Here is a 12,779-nt window from a genome sequence, read left to right as displayed (position 1 = left end):
GCGTAAGGAGATCTGTGTGAACACCAGATCTTCCATTGTTTCTGTACCCACCTATGTGTGTATTTTCACCTGAACGCCGGTTCTCACTGATGTCTCATGGCTAGTGCAGCACCACGAGGTTCATTCTAGCCTTCTCCTTTTGCATGATTATTTGTAGTTTCTTTCTCTGACAGTGAGGACCTGGCTCATAGAGCATTTGCTTTAACCCTAGTGTTCCTGCAAAGTAATTTCAGAATTGTTAATGCAGATTCTGGGAGGCATACTTAAACAAGTCCAGTGCACTGTTCCTGTACTCAGGCAGTTCCTTCTCCCCACTCAGTTTCAGTGAGGCTATTTCATACATTTTATAATACAATTGTATACATTTGTCAGTCTGCGTTCTACCCTGGCATCCCCTGACACCCTGGTTGATTTGTTTTTTCATTTGCATACATTAAAGTTTATTCCGTGTGATGTACAATTGTATGAGTTTCGACAAATGCAGAGTCATCTTGTTCCTACCACCCCTAGGCAATCGACTTTGAACTCTTTCATTCAGAGTTTTTTGTGATTTTCTTTGCCAGATCTGCTGTCACCCCCCAATTTCCCCCATTGAATAACTGCGGAACCACACTTCCATTATTCACCCATGGAAAAGGACATCCTCTCTGTTACTCTTGTGGTTTTTAATGCCAGGTTGCATTTCCTCAGATAAAAGCACAATTAATTTTAACGAGAGGAAAGAGTTCTAGAATTTTAGAAGTTGAAGGATTGTAGAGATCTGAGATTTTACATTGGTTGTTGGGGAGGTTGTCCTGGCAGGTTGGGTATCTGGGGCAGAGCTGGAGCGTAGACTCCGATTTCCCCCCACCCACCCTCTTTACTCAGGAGACTTGGGATAGGAAAGATGGGCTGAGGCCAGGTTGGGAGAGGTCCTACCTTTGCTGCAGGTGTGAAGCTGTGTTCATGGGTGTGGTCCTTTATCTTTTGTTTTAGGACACAAATTCTAGCAGTCAGATGTTTGTTTAATGCTCTGTCTGGTTTTGGGAAGGATTATGGTGTGGTTAATCATTTGTAAATTAGAGTTGTACTGAATTATTATTTGCTTTTTAATGCCAATCTAAAATCAAGTGTTCTGAGTGAATAGGTAATTCTGTTATGGGTGGAGGAAGGAGGTAATTGTGAAAAGCCCCACATGCCACCTTTGTTTTTTTGTGTTTTTTTTTTGTTTCTTTTTTTTTGAGATGGAGTTTCGCTCTTGTCACCCAGGCTGGAGTGCAGTGGTGTGATCTTGACTCACTGAAACCTCTGTCTCCCAGGTTCAAGAGATTCTCCTGCCTCAGCCTCCCGAGTAGCTGGGATTATAGGCTCCCGCCACCATGCCTGGCTAACTTTTTTGTATTTTTAGTAGAGTCAGGGTTTCACCATTTTGGCCAGGCTAGTCTCACACTCCTTGACCTCAGGTGATCCACCCACCTCGTCCTCCCAAAGTGCTGGGATTACAGGTGTGAGCCACTGCGCCTGGCTACCACCTTTGTTTTATGAGGTTCTACTGGATATTGGCCTGTACTGGATAGACTGTATCTTACTAGTTTTAATTTGCTAATTTAAGGAATCTTTGGGGAACCGTGAAATGCAACACCAAACTGGGGCAGTTTTTAATTTTTTTTGGTGCTTGCTGGCTGCCAGCACCAAGCTAGACCCTTGACATGAAGATGCGTAAGCTGTGCCCCTGGTCCTCTTGGAGAGGCATACATGTAAAAGAACGGTAGTTTGTCCAAAGTGCTGTAGCAGAGAGAAGACCAGAGTGTAGGTATGCTTTATAATAGTACTTCTTCAGCTTTTCATTAGGTTTTTCTCTTTTAAAAAGTGATTTTTAAAGCACAATTCCACCACCCTGATTACAACTATGTTGACTTTTGCCTTTTTCTTTCCAGCCTTTTACCACAAACGAAGTTTTACATAGTTGTGTATATGTGAAATGCTTTTGTTTGATATTTTATCCTAAGCTTTTTCTGTTTCTCCACAGTACAGTGTAGTGGCTGTGTCTGTCTCCGTAATTTATTTTTTTCCCTTAGGAGTCTACCGTGATCCTTTTTATGCTTCTAATGTTTTTTTATTTAGTGAATTGGTTCTTAGGCTCTATTTCCTGGAGTGAGGTTACCGGGTTAAAGAGTGTGAACGTTTTACAGCTCTTGAAATATATTGCCTGCTGTTTTACAACACTGACAGCATTACTTGAAAGCTGCCAGATTAGACCTGATCCCTGCTACTCTCAGACTTCATCATCCCCTGCTTTTCCTCTTGATCCCAGGGTCGGAGCACAGTGGGTCGCTCTGCCCAGGCAACAGGCCAGGCTCATTTCCTGACCTTTGTACGTCCCCTGCCCATGCTCCATGGATATTCTCCTTGGAGGGTCCTGCCCAGGGCCAGCCCCTCCTTTCAGGTCTTGGTTAGAAAGCCACTTCTTGTGAGATGGCTTTGCTTCCACCATGGGCCAGCAGCCCCTTCTCACCCAGGCGTTGTTCACCATCCTGTGAAGCTGGAGATCAGTGCTGGCTGTCTCTGAACTCCCTGCTGATGGAGGTGGGCAGGGCTGGGCTCTCACCTCCTTTTAGCCTCTGTTTTAGTTCTGCCCAGCTTCCTTCCCAACATGTGTGAATCTAAGGAACAAGCTGCCTTTTCTAGATCTCCTTGGAGGAGTGAGGGAGGGTGAGCCAAGAAGGGAGTGGTCACTTGCTGTCTCCTTTCATTTTCGTGTCTCTTAATAGAGTGTACAGACTTAACTATTAAAGATGTCTGGAAAAAAGCCAGTAATTTCTAATGATTTTAAAATAGTTTAAAAATCACTGTAAATGTAAAGTTGTACATAATAAAAAGATTTGAGGTAAAGAACTTGGATTAGAAATTACCATTTCTAGAAGTGAGAGGATGAAGCAGGCCTAATTTTAGATTTTTAAAAAATCTATTCTGTTTTAGCTGGTATACAGTGTTTTTAGATTGAGGAATAAAATGGCATTTCTTATTCTAAAGAATAGAATGTTATTTGACTGATTGGATGTTGTTTTGTTTTTTTCTTATTAAGTAAAATGTTTTTATTGAAATATTTACCGAGAATTCAGAAAGTGATTTCTTCTTTTACGTATGCATCTTGAAAAGGTTTGCTTTGCCTTGCAGTGAGATTTCATTATAGCTAACCTTCCAACAAAATGTGGTGACTGCTTTTATTATGAAAGTTGGTGAGAAGTGAGGTCAACTCTACAGTGATGTCCAGTAGAATTTTCTGATGTAATGAGAATGTTCTGTGCTGTCCAATTAGTATGTTAGCTTCTGGTCTCCTGTGACCACTGTATACTTGAACTTAATTTTGAATTTAATTTAATAAAAACTTTCTGTCAATGTAGCCACACATTGGACAGTAGTTTTAAAAACTTAGGATTAAGGGTGGCACACATTTTTCTCCTCCAAGGCCCTGTGGAGAGTTAATACTCCATTGTTATTGGAATCACCTAATTTAGTTTAAAATTCTGTTCTCAAAATTGCCTTATCCATTGTAGAAACAAAAAACCTGCCAGAATTTTAGTTGGATTAATGAATATGTGAAACAGCAGGAGAGAATTTGGTGGTCCTGGACTGTAAATCATTTAGAACATTTTTTCCAGGTGTTTTGGTATATTTTTTGGACTAGAGGGAGCCCAGAGGACTTTGACTTCTCAAAGGTGTTGCATCTCTGCTTGCTCCGTGTGTTGTGGAAATCCGAGGTATTGTGGATGTTACAGTGGGGATTCAGCAGAAGTAAAGAGGGTGTCTTAGATTTTTTCATCACTGAAAAGGCAGTTGATATAGACCTAGTCCTGACATAGTGTGTGGGACATAGAATAAGCCTGAGGCAGTTACACTGAGGTTGTATGTGTGCGTCCTTTTATGGTCTCCACGTGTGGAAGGCCTTAGGAGGATAAGAACTGGTTGACAGGTAGGCTGAGGGATCATACTTTTATTTTATTTTTTAAATTCTGACAATTTCACCTGACACATTTGATCTACTTTGAAGAAATTGTTTTAGTTTCATTGACAGCGGGTGGCTTCTTTCTGTCTCCTTCTTTCCCACCTCTTTATTTTCTTGTGTCTTTCTCCCCCTCTCTTTCTTGAAAATACTGTCATGGGGTCAGCTGGCTTTGTGTATTTTCAAGCAGGGTGATCTTTGAGCTTGATAAGAATTGAAAATTGATTTGCAGTCTAGATGGGATCATAAGTTACTGACAGGAGATGATTCAAATGCGATTTTCCACAGAAATTTCTTAGTGGAGCAATGTGTTGCAAACTTTATTATGGCATTTTTTTGACTGTTTGGCTTTCATGGATAGTTTTCATAAATGTGATTTTTCAGCTTCTGTGCAAACATTTCTGCTTATTGAGCTTGTTGCTACAGTGTTACCCTACATCTGATGAAGTTTTTTTCTCATTTGCCAGGTTGCACAGAGCATCGAGGATCACCATCAGGAAGTGATTGGTTTCTGCAGAGAGAATGGTTTCCATGGCTTGGTTGCGTATGACTCTGATTATGCACTGTGCAACATCCCCTACTATTTCAGTGCCCATGCCCTAAAACTGAGCCGGAACGGGAAAAGTCTCACCACAAGCCAATATCTGATGCATGAAGTTGCCAAGCAACTGGACCTGAATCCAAATCGTTTTCCTATTTTTGCTGCTCTCTTAGGTAGGTGGAGCAGTGTGAAAATATTTTATAAGGGAGTGACCATATGATAAGCACATTGATCTTTTAAGTATTTCTGTGCTTGAATGTTTTGGATATGTATCTCACATTGAAAAGAACCAAGGCGTGGGCTCTTCCTTAGCATTCCTTGCTTCGTATTATTTTTTGGCATAGCTAATGTGCTACTTTTGTTCTTAAGTGTTTGTTGAGGTATTGTTCTATCCAGGAATTGTTCAGATTAATTTTGTGAAAAAACTCATTTAAGATTTTGGAAAACTAACATTCTAAATCACAGATGTCAACACATGGTCACTATTTAAATTAGACATTTAAACCTTTGACATAAATTGTGTTTATAGTAGAAGAAAATATGCTATGGGGTTAGAACGGTTATGTTTTCACCTCATTTTGGGGACACTCACTACTTTAAAAGAGAAACAAAAATAAGCTATCGTACCTTGTTTCCAACACCTACATTTTAAGTAAATGTATACATGTCTTTAAAAAATTTCCTTGGAGGAATTCCTTATGCTGAATACCCAGAAAGGACACAATCTTGTTTTAACTATGATATTATATTTTAATTTTCTTTAATTAAAAATAATTCCCCCACGCCTGTAATCCCAGCACTTTGGGAGGCCGAGGTGGGTGGCTCACCTGAGGTCAGGAGTTTGAGACCAGCCTGGCCAACATGGTGAAACCCTGTCTTTACTAAAAATACAAAAATTAGCTGGGCATGGTGGCGGGCACCTATAATCCTAGCTACTTGGGAGGCTGAGGCACAAGAATGGCTTGAACCAGGGAGGCGGAGGTTGCAGTGAGCCAAGATCGCGCCACTGCACTCCAGCCTGGGCGACAGAGTGAGACTTTGTCTCCAAAAAAAAAAAAAAAAATTCCCAAGAGGTAATCTATTTGTCAGTCACTTTATATTTGCATTGTGTGTTTTCTTTCTTTGCTTTTGTCAGCTACCCTTTCTTATGCTTTCATTGTGCTTGTCTCACCCTACTTTAATATCCAGCTCTAGTTTGCTTACAGTTTATAACAATTGTGTCCAAATATAAGTAAACATGTTTTGGAGGGAGGCACTCCTGTGATTAGTATCCATGAATCTGATGGGATTTGGGGCTGTTTTGGACACACAAGGCCAGTTTGGGAAGCTGTGTGGTCTCTAGTGCTCGGTTACTGTGCTCCCTTGCAGTATATATTCTATAGAGGCTGGCAGTCCAATCCAGTCCTGTTCAAGAGGGGATTATATTGTAGATTATTTTTAGAAATGCCTAGTTATCAGAAAGATTTTTATAAGCATTCCAAAACAGTTTTACACAACTAGAAATTGTAAGGAGTCACAATTTATTTTTATTTTTTTGGAGGGACCGGTTCTTTATTTCAAAGAGACACTTGGCAATATTCAGTATCAAAACAGTTGCGCTATTGATTTCTCTTTCTCCCAATCGGTCTCAAAGGAGAGTACATTTTAAGTCAATAAGCTGTAGGATGTATACCCAACAGACCTCCTAGAAACCTTACCAGAAAATGGGGACTGGGCAGGGAAAGATTAACTTTAAAAGATCAGCAAACTGCCAGCCCATGGGCTGCAGAGGCTGTGCTTTTCAAGTTTTCATCTTTAAGATATCTTTGGACAATTTTTTTTTTTAAATGGAGTCTTGCTTTGTTGCCCAGGCTGGAGTACAGTAGTGTGATCTTGAGTCACTGCAACCTCCGCCTCCATGGTTCAAGCAGTTCTCATGCCTCAGCCTCCCGAAAGCTGGGATTACAGGCGCCCACCACCACGCCCGGTTAATTTTTGTATTTTTAGTAGAGACAGGGTTTCACCATGTTGGCCAGGCTGGTCTTGAACTCCTGAGCTCAAGCAATCCACCCACCTCTGTCTTTGCTGGGATTACAGGTGTGAGCTACCGCGCCCAGCGTTTTTTTTTTTGTTGAAACAGGTTTTCACTCTGTTGCCTAGAGAGGAGTGCAGTGGTGCAATCTCGACTCACTGCAACCTCCGCCTCCCAGGCTCAAGTGATCCTCCCATCTCAACTTCCCAAGTAATTGGGACTACAGGTGCATGCCACCACATCCGGCTAGTTTTTTTGTGTGTTTTTGGTTGAGACAGGGTTTCATCATGTTGGCCAGGCTGGTCTCCAACTCCTGAGCTCAGGGCAATCCACCTGCCTGAGCCTCCCAAAGTGCTGGGATTACAGGCATAAGCCATTGCGCCTGGCCATGTAATTTTTTATATATTATTTTGTGAAAGCATTTCATGTTTTACTATATGAGTCAGTCAACAAAATTGTGATTTCACAGCTTGTGTTTGTTTGGATCTAATCTCAAATACAGTGCTTAGTAAGGGAACTCTTGTGCCTTTGGGGATTTGTGGATTAAAACTAATCTTTTAAATATATTTTCAAATATTAAAATATAAAAGGATATTTCCTCTGATGTAAAAAGTGACTATGGGGGTGGCACATTATATGGAAAGTTCCATGTTTGCTTAAATGCTATGCAAAATAACTTGGCATATTAATTGACTTTGAATGTGAAAATCATATGCTCTTAGAATATGGATGCCTTAGTTCATTTGAAAAATGGAAGAATACTTGTTTATCTTGTTTAAGAAACATTGAATATGGTATTTGGAAGATGATGCCAGCTGATACTTTTCTAGCTTGTTAGTTTGTGAAGTTTTAAAATAAATGAAAAACAAAATCAATTGCAATATGTTGTCAATTTAATTTAGGGCTTGGAATCTCTTCAAAAAGTTTAGTGAAGTTATAGGTAAGCTCCTGAGTTTTTGTTGTTGTTGTTTGAGATGGAGTCTCTCTCTGTTGCCTAGGCTGGAGTGCAGTGGTGCGATCTTGGCTCACTGCGACCTCTGTCTCCCAGGTTCAAGCGATTCTCATGCCTCAGCCTCCTGAGTAGCTGGGATTACAGGTGTGTGCCATTGCACCTGGCTAATTTTCACCAGGTTGGCCAGGCTGGAAAAGTTTCACTGTGCTCAAATGAGAAAGCTTATTTTTCTTTTTCCTTCTGTAATGGAAAGTATAGCTATATAAAGTAGTTTGTTTTAGGAATGTTGGAATATTCATTTAAGTATTTCACCCAATTTTTCACAGGGACTATTACTAATGTTGGAGTTGCCTTAATATTATTTCGAATTGAAGCTTCCAAAATTTCAGACACTTCATTCTTTTTTTGTTTGTTTGTTTTTTGAGACGGAGTCTTGCTCTGTCTCCCAGGCTGGAGTGCAGTGGCACGATCTCGCCTCACTGCAAGCTCCACCTCCCGGGTTCACGTCATTCTCCCGCCTCAGCCTCCTGAGTAGCTGGGACTACAGGCGACCGCCACCACGCCTGGCTAATTTTTTGTATTTTTAGTAGAGACGGGGTTTCACTGTGTTAGCCAGGTTGGTCTCGATCTCCTGACCTCGTGATCCGACCACCTCAGCCTCCCAAAGTGCTGGGATTACAGGCGTGAGCCACCGTGCCCGGCCAGACACTTCATTCTTCACCGTGAAATTCTATGCAATCCATTGACTGGGGAAAACAATATCAAGCACAGCAAACCTGGGCAGTTACGGTTCAGATTTGCTCATTTGGACGTCACGGGAGTTCAGTACCTCTGGATTGTGTGTTTGTGTGTTTGGAACACAGGTGGAGTGTCCCTTATCTGAAATGCTTAGGACCAGAAGTATTTTGGAGTATTTGCATATGCCTAATGAAGTATCTTAGAGATGGGACCCAAGTCAGCATGAAAGTCATTTATGTTTAATATATACCTTATACACATAGTCTAAAGGTAATTTTGTAAAACATTTTAAATAATTTTGTGCAGGAAACAACATTTTGACTGCCTTTTGACTGTGACCCATCTTATGAGCACAGGTGTGGAATTTTCCACTTGCATCATGTTGATGTTGAAAAAGTTTCAGATTTTGCATCATTTTGGATTTTTGGACTACGGGTGCTCAACCTATATTATAATGTAGCAATATTCCAAATGGTCTTAGTTTGTTTTGCGTTCTGTTAGTAGCAAATTAATGAATTTGCTATCATAATGTGGAGGTGATCAAGTAATGTTATAAAAATCATGATTATTCAGGAAATTACTGCTTCAATATTTCAATGAGATAGCTAACCTACTAAAGATCAGGTATACCAGGCATATGAACATTATTGTGAAAGTTGAGTATTCCCCCCAAATACAGTTTCTCAATTGAATACAGTTTTGTTTGTAGACTGTGACAGCACTGGTGATAGGATGAGCAGCTTAATGGCCTCTTGAGTATTTTTGTAGGATGGGCCTTTTCACATATGTTTGTGGGTGGTGATGGAAATTATGGGAGAAGGGTGTTGATTCATGTTACAATCAGCAGTCATTGTCATTTAATCTTGCTAAGAAAGATTTTATAATTGTGCAGATTTCACATTTGGTGTTTTTATGTAATTTTGAACCATAGCTATTTCATGAACAGATGAAAGCTTGAACCATAGCCATTTCATGAACAAATGAGAACTTGAATCTAATTGGTATTTGATATCCTGACATTGTCAGACTGACCTTTTGCAAACTGGTGTTTATTTTTAATACTGTGCTGTGAAGTTGCTTCAGTTTTATGCAGTTCTTAGGTTGAATGCTGTTGGGACTCCACTAGAAATTCCCATCATTCTTTTTTTTTTTTTTTTTTTTTTTTTGAGACGGAGTCTCGCTCTCTCACCCAGGCTGGAGTGCAGTGGCGCGATCTCGGCTCACTGCAAGCTCCGCCTCCCGGGTTCACGCCATTCTCCTGCCTCAGCCTCTCCGAGTAGCTGGGACTACAGGCGCCCGCCACCACGCCCGGCTAATTTTTTGTATTTTTAGTAGAGACAGGGTTTCACCGTGGTCTCGATCTCCTGACCTCATGATCCGCCCGCCTCGGCCTCCCAAAGTGCTGGGATTACAAGCGTGAGCCACCGCGCCCGGCCGAAATTCCCATCATTCTTGAAGCAGCTGCAAAGATTCTGCCTGCTGTGTGTCGCTTTATGTTAAGAGATGAAGAGTTGTTCTCAGTTTCTGTTTGAAAGTTTTCTACTATAGATGACAATATGCAGCGCTTTTGAAAGTTTCCCTATGTTACTTAAGATGATTGCTTTTATGTTATCCATGTTTATATTCCAGGAAATCACATTCTGCCGGATGAAGATCTGGCTTCCTTTCATTGGAGTTTACTTGGTCCAGAACATCCACTAGCCTCACTAAAGGTACAAATTTCACTTTATTTTTCTAGCATTTGTAATAATCAACTGTGAGTTTGCTATTACTTTAATAACATGTTAGGCCCTTTATTGGTGATGCTACAAAGTTAGCAATATCATGTTTTCCCATAATTTCAGGATCTGCACTGCCTTAAAAAGCAAGCAACAATGCTACCATCCCTTGTTCTCAACACCTACATGTTAGGTAAATGTATAAATGCCCTTGAAAATTTCCCTTAAGGAATTCTTTGTGCTGTGTACCTAGATAGAAGGAAATCTTTGAGCTGATGTTTTATATATTAATTTTCTTACTTAAAAATTTTAATTTTTTCTCTAAGTAGTATAGTTACTTGTCACTTAGAGCAACATCTTTTGCATAGTTGATAAATTTCATAACTAATTTTCTACAATTATAAAATAGTTTATAAAGCTTTTTGGATGATGAGGGAGACTCAAATTCATTAGAGAAGTGAAGTTTTATTTTATTAAAACTTAATATTATTTTTCTCCCTTTTGATTCCCTTCCTGTTTGTGATAGTAATAAACATCAGAAAGGAGGCACTTAACTCTGATATTCTGCAGTGGAAAGTGTCTGTGTTGGATATGAGCATAGGAGTAATGAGTGAAATTGGCACGAGGCACTGGAAAACTTCAGCTTGGACTCGTTAGTGACTCCTGTGATTGTAATGATCATTTGTCAGGTTCAAGTGCCTTTCTTGACTTGGGGAATTGGGAAGATGGGGACCTAGACTTTGTATCTGCTTCCCACCCTGGGACTGCTTCCTTACAGTAAAGGGTGGCGGTTAAATTGGGTGTTTTCCGAAGGGCTGTAAAATTTTGAATGTTGTCATAGTTACCCTCCCTCCATAAACAATTTTAATTGGTCACTGGTTTCAAATGGGAGTTTTTCTTCCTACATTTTAGTTTACCTTTAACTTTGGTGATACCCAAAAGCTGAAGTAGAATTCCTTTCCTCCTTTCATTTTGTTCCTTGCTATTTCATCTCTGGCATGCTATAAAATGTTATCCTTTTCACCCTTAAGGGATTTGGTATGGACTGTTTTCAACTTCTTGTTCAAAATTTAGTTTTTCTCCTCTTGTTAGAAATTACATTTCTGGCCATAGAATCCCTCCTGTATGTTTTCATGAATGAAGTGATGTGATCTGTCATTCGGATCCTAAGCTCCTGGTGATTCCATGACTGAAATGCGGACTGGGGAAATGCAGCGTGTAATCAGCTGGACTTCAGAGCACTGCACCTGTGCTCAGTAGATCTGTTAAGCATTATGCTTTTATAAGTGAGACACAAATGAAGGCTTGTTTCCTACAAGATTTATTTTGTTTTGAAGAGCAGGAGTGAGATACTCCCAAGGTTTCTGGCTATATGTGTATGTCTAAGTTAAACTAGCCCTGCTTCATATGTCACAGAGTTAGAAGAGCTGTTTGAAGAATTATTGGAAAACCAGCTCAATCTATTGCCAAGTGAATGACATCATTACATGTGTGTTTTTCCTAAATTTTGTTGAGAAAATCTTTAAGTATTAAAATGTGGAAAGAATAGAGAAATGTGTATCCATATATCTACCATCTTGGTTCGACAATTATAAACATTTTGCCATAAAGTATATGTCTGTGTTTTGTTCTGTTTAACAAAAACTATTTGGAAGTAAGTTGCAGATATAACACTTTACCCATGAAAATGTCAGCTTGCTCCACCACTTCAGCTTGCTCCATCACTTCCTAAAAATAAGGACATTTTGTTACTTTATCATATTACTCTTACGACATCAACTAAATTAATAATTCTTTAATAACATTTTTTTGACAGGGTCTTGCTCTGTTACCCGTGCTGGAGTGCAGTGTCTAGTATCATTTAATATTAAGTCCATATTCAAATTTTTTCAGTCATTTATAGGTTTTTTTTTTTTAATCGAGATCCAATCAAGCTTTATGCATGCATTTTGATATTAGCTGAGTACTTTTTGGCATATTGGAGAAGAAATCCTAAATTATTTTTCGGATGACTGGATAAGTTGTGGGATTTTAAAGTCACACCTGAAATGCAAGTGCACCTGGTTTTGAGATAAGTTCAGAAATTGCATTTGTTAGCCACTTTAATGTTTTTTTTTGAGACAGAGTCTTGCTCTGTCACCCAGGATGGAGTGACACTCACTGCAACCTCTGCCTCCAGGGTTCAAGCGATTCTCCTGCCTCAGCCTTCCAAGTAGCTGGGATCACAGGCACCTGCCACCACACCAGCTAATTTTTGTACTTTTAGTAGAGGCGGGGTTTCACCATGTTGGCCATATTGGTCTCAAACACCTGACCTCAGGTGATCCACCCACCTCGGCCTCCCAAAGTGCTGGGATTACAGGTGTGAGCCACCACACCCGGCTCACTTTAATGTTTTGACCCTTCATTCACATTTTTGTATGCAGCACCATTTCAGTGATTTTAATATACATAGGGGAAATTGGATGTGGTTTTTCTCCCCATGAGCATGACTGATGGATGTGCTGCAGAATTGTATGTATCCCACCTGCTATTTTAGTCTCTTTCTTTTTTCCCAGTTATAAAACCAATTGCATCTTTTGAAAATTTGGATAGTTGTTACGTATCTCCATAATATTCTGAGTTTTATTTTCTGAAATATTCTTTGTTTTTGTATTATGTTGAAATGATGAGAGGTTTAAGATTAGAGTATTGCATTTTAAGAGTTGCTTTGAATTGATTAGATATTAACTTCATAGAACACCAGCCCTCTGTGAACAATAATAAATTTGGCTTTGGCAAAATAGTACAAATATAATATGATAAAAGGGATGGACCAAGGAGGCTTAAGCTTGAGG

At 39.8% G+C, this 12,779-nt stretch overlaps 1 protein-coding gene across 6 annotated transcripts in view; it reads left to right on the top strand.

Moving 5' to 3' along the window:
- Positions 1-12,779, top strand: part of LOC129479188 (constitutive coactivator of PPAR-gamma-like protein 1) — a 115,717-nt gene that overhangs the window by 14,945 nt on the left and 87,993 nt on the right. For all 6 annotated transcript variants that reach the window (XM_063636235.1, XM_055271883.2, XM_055271882.2 and 3 more), the window contains exons 2-3: positions 4,450-4,696; positions 9,854-9,936. In XM_063636235.1, coding sequence (XP_063492305.1) covers positions 4,450-4,696; positions 9,854-9,936 — 330 coding nt within the window. The remainder of the gene's footprint in view (positions 1-4,449; positions 4,697-9,853; positions 9,937-12,779) is intronic.

This window comes from Symphalangus syndactylus, chromosome 3 (assembly GCF_028878055.3).
Source record: "Symphalangus syndactylus isolate Jambi chromosome 3, NHGRI_mSymSyn1-v2.1_pri, whole genome shotgun sequence".
NCBI lineage: Eukaryota > Metazoa > Chordata > Mammalia > Primates > Hylobatidae > Symphalangus > Symphalangus syndactylus.
Note: the sequence above shows the minus strand (reverse complement) of the source record. Positions and strands in the feature narration are given on the sequence as shown.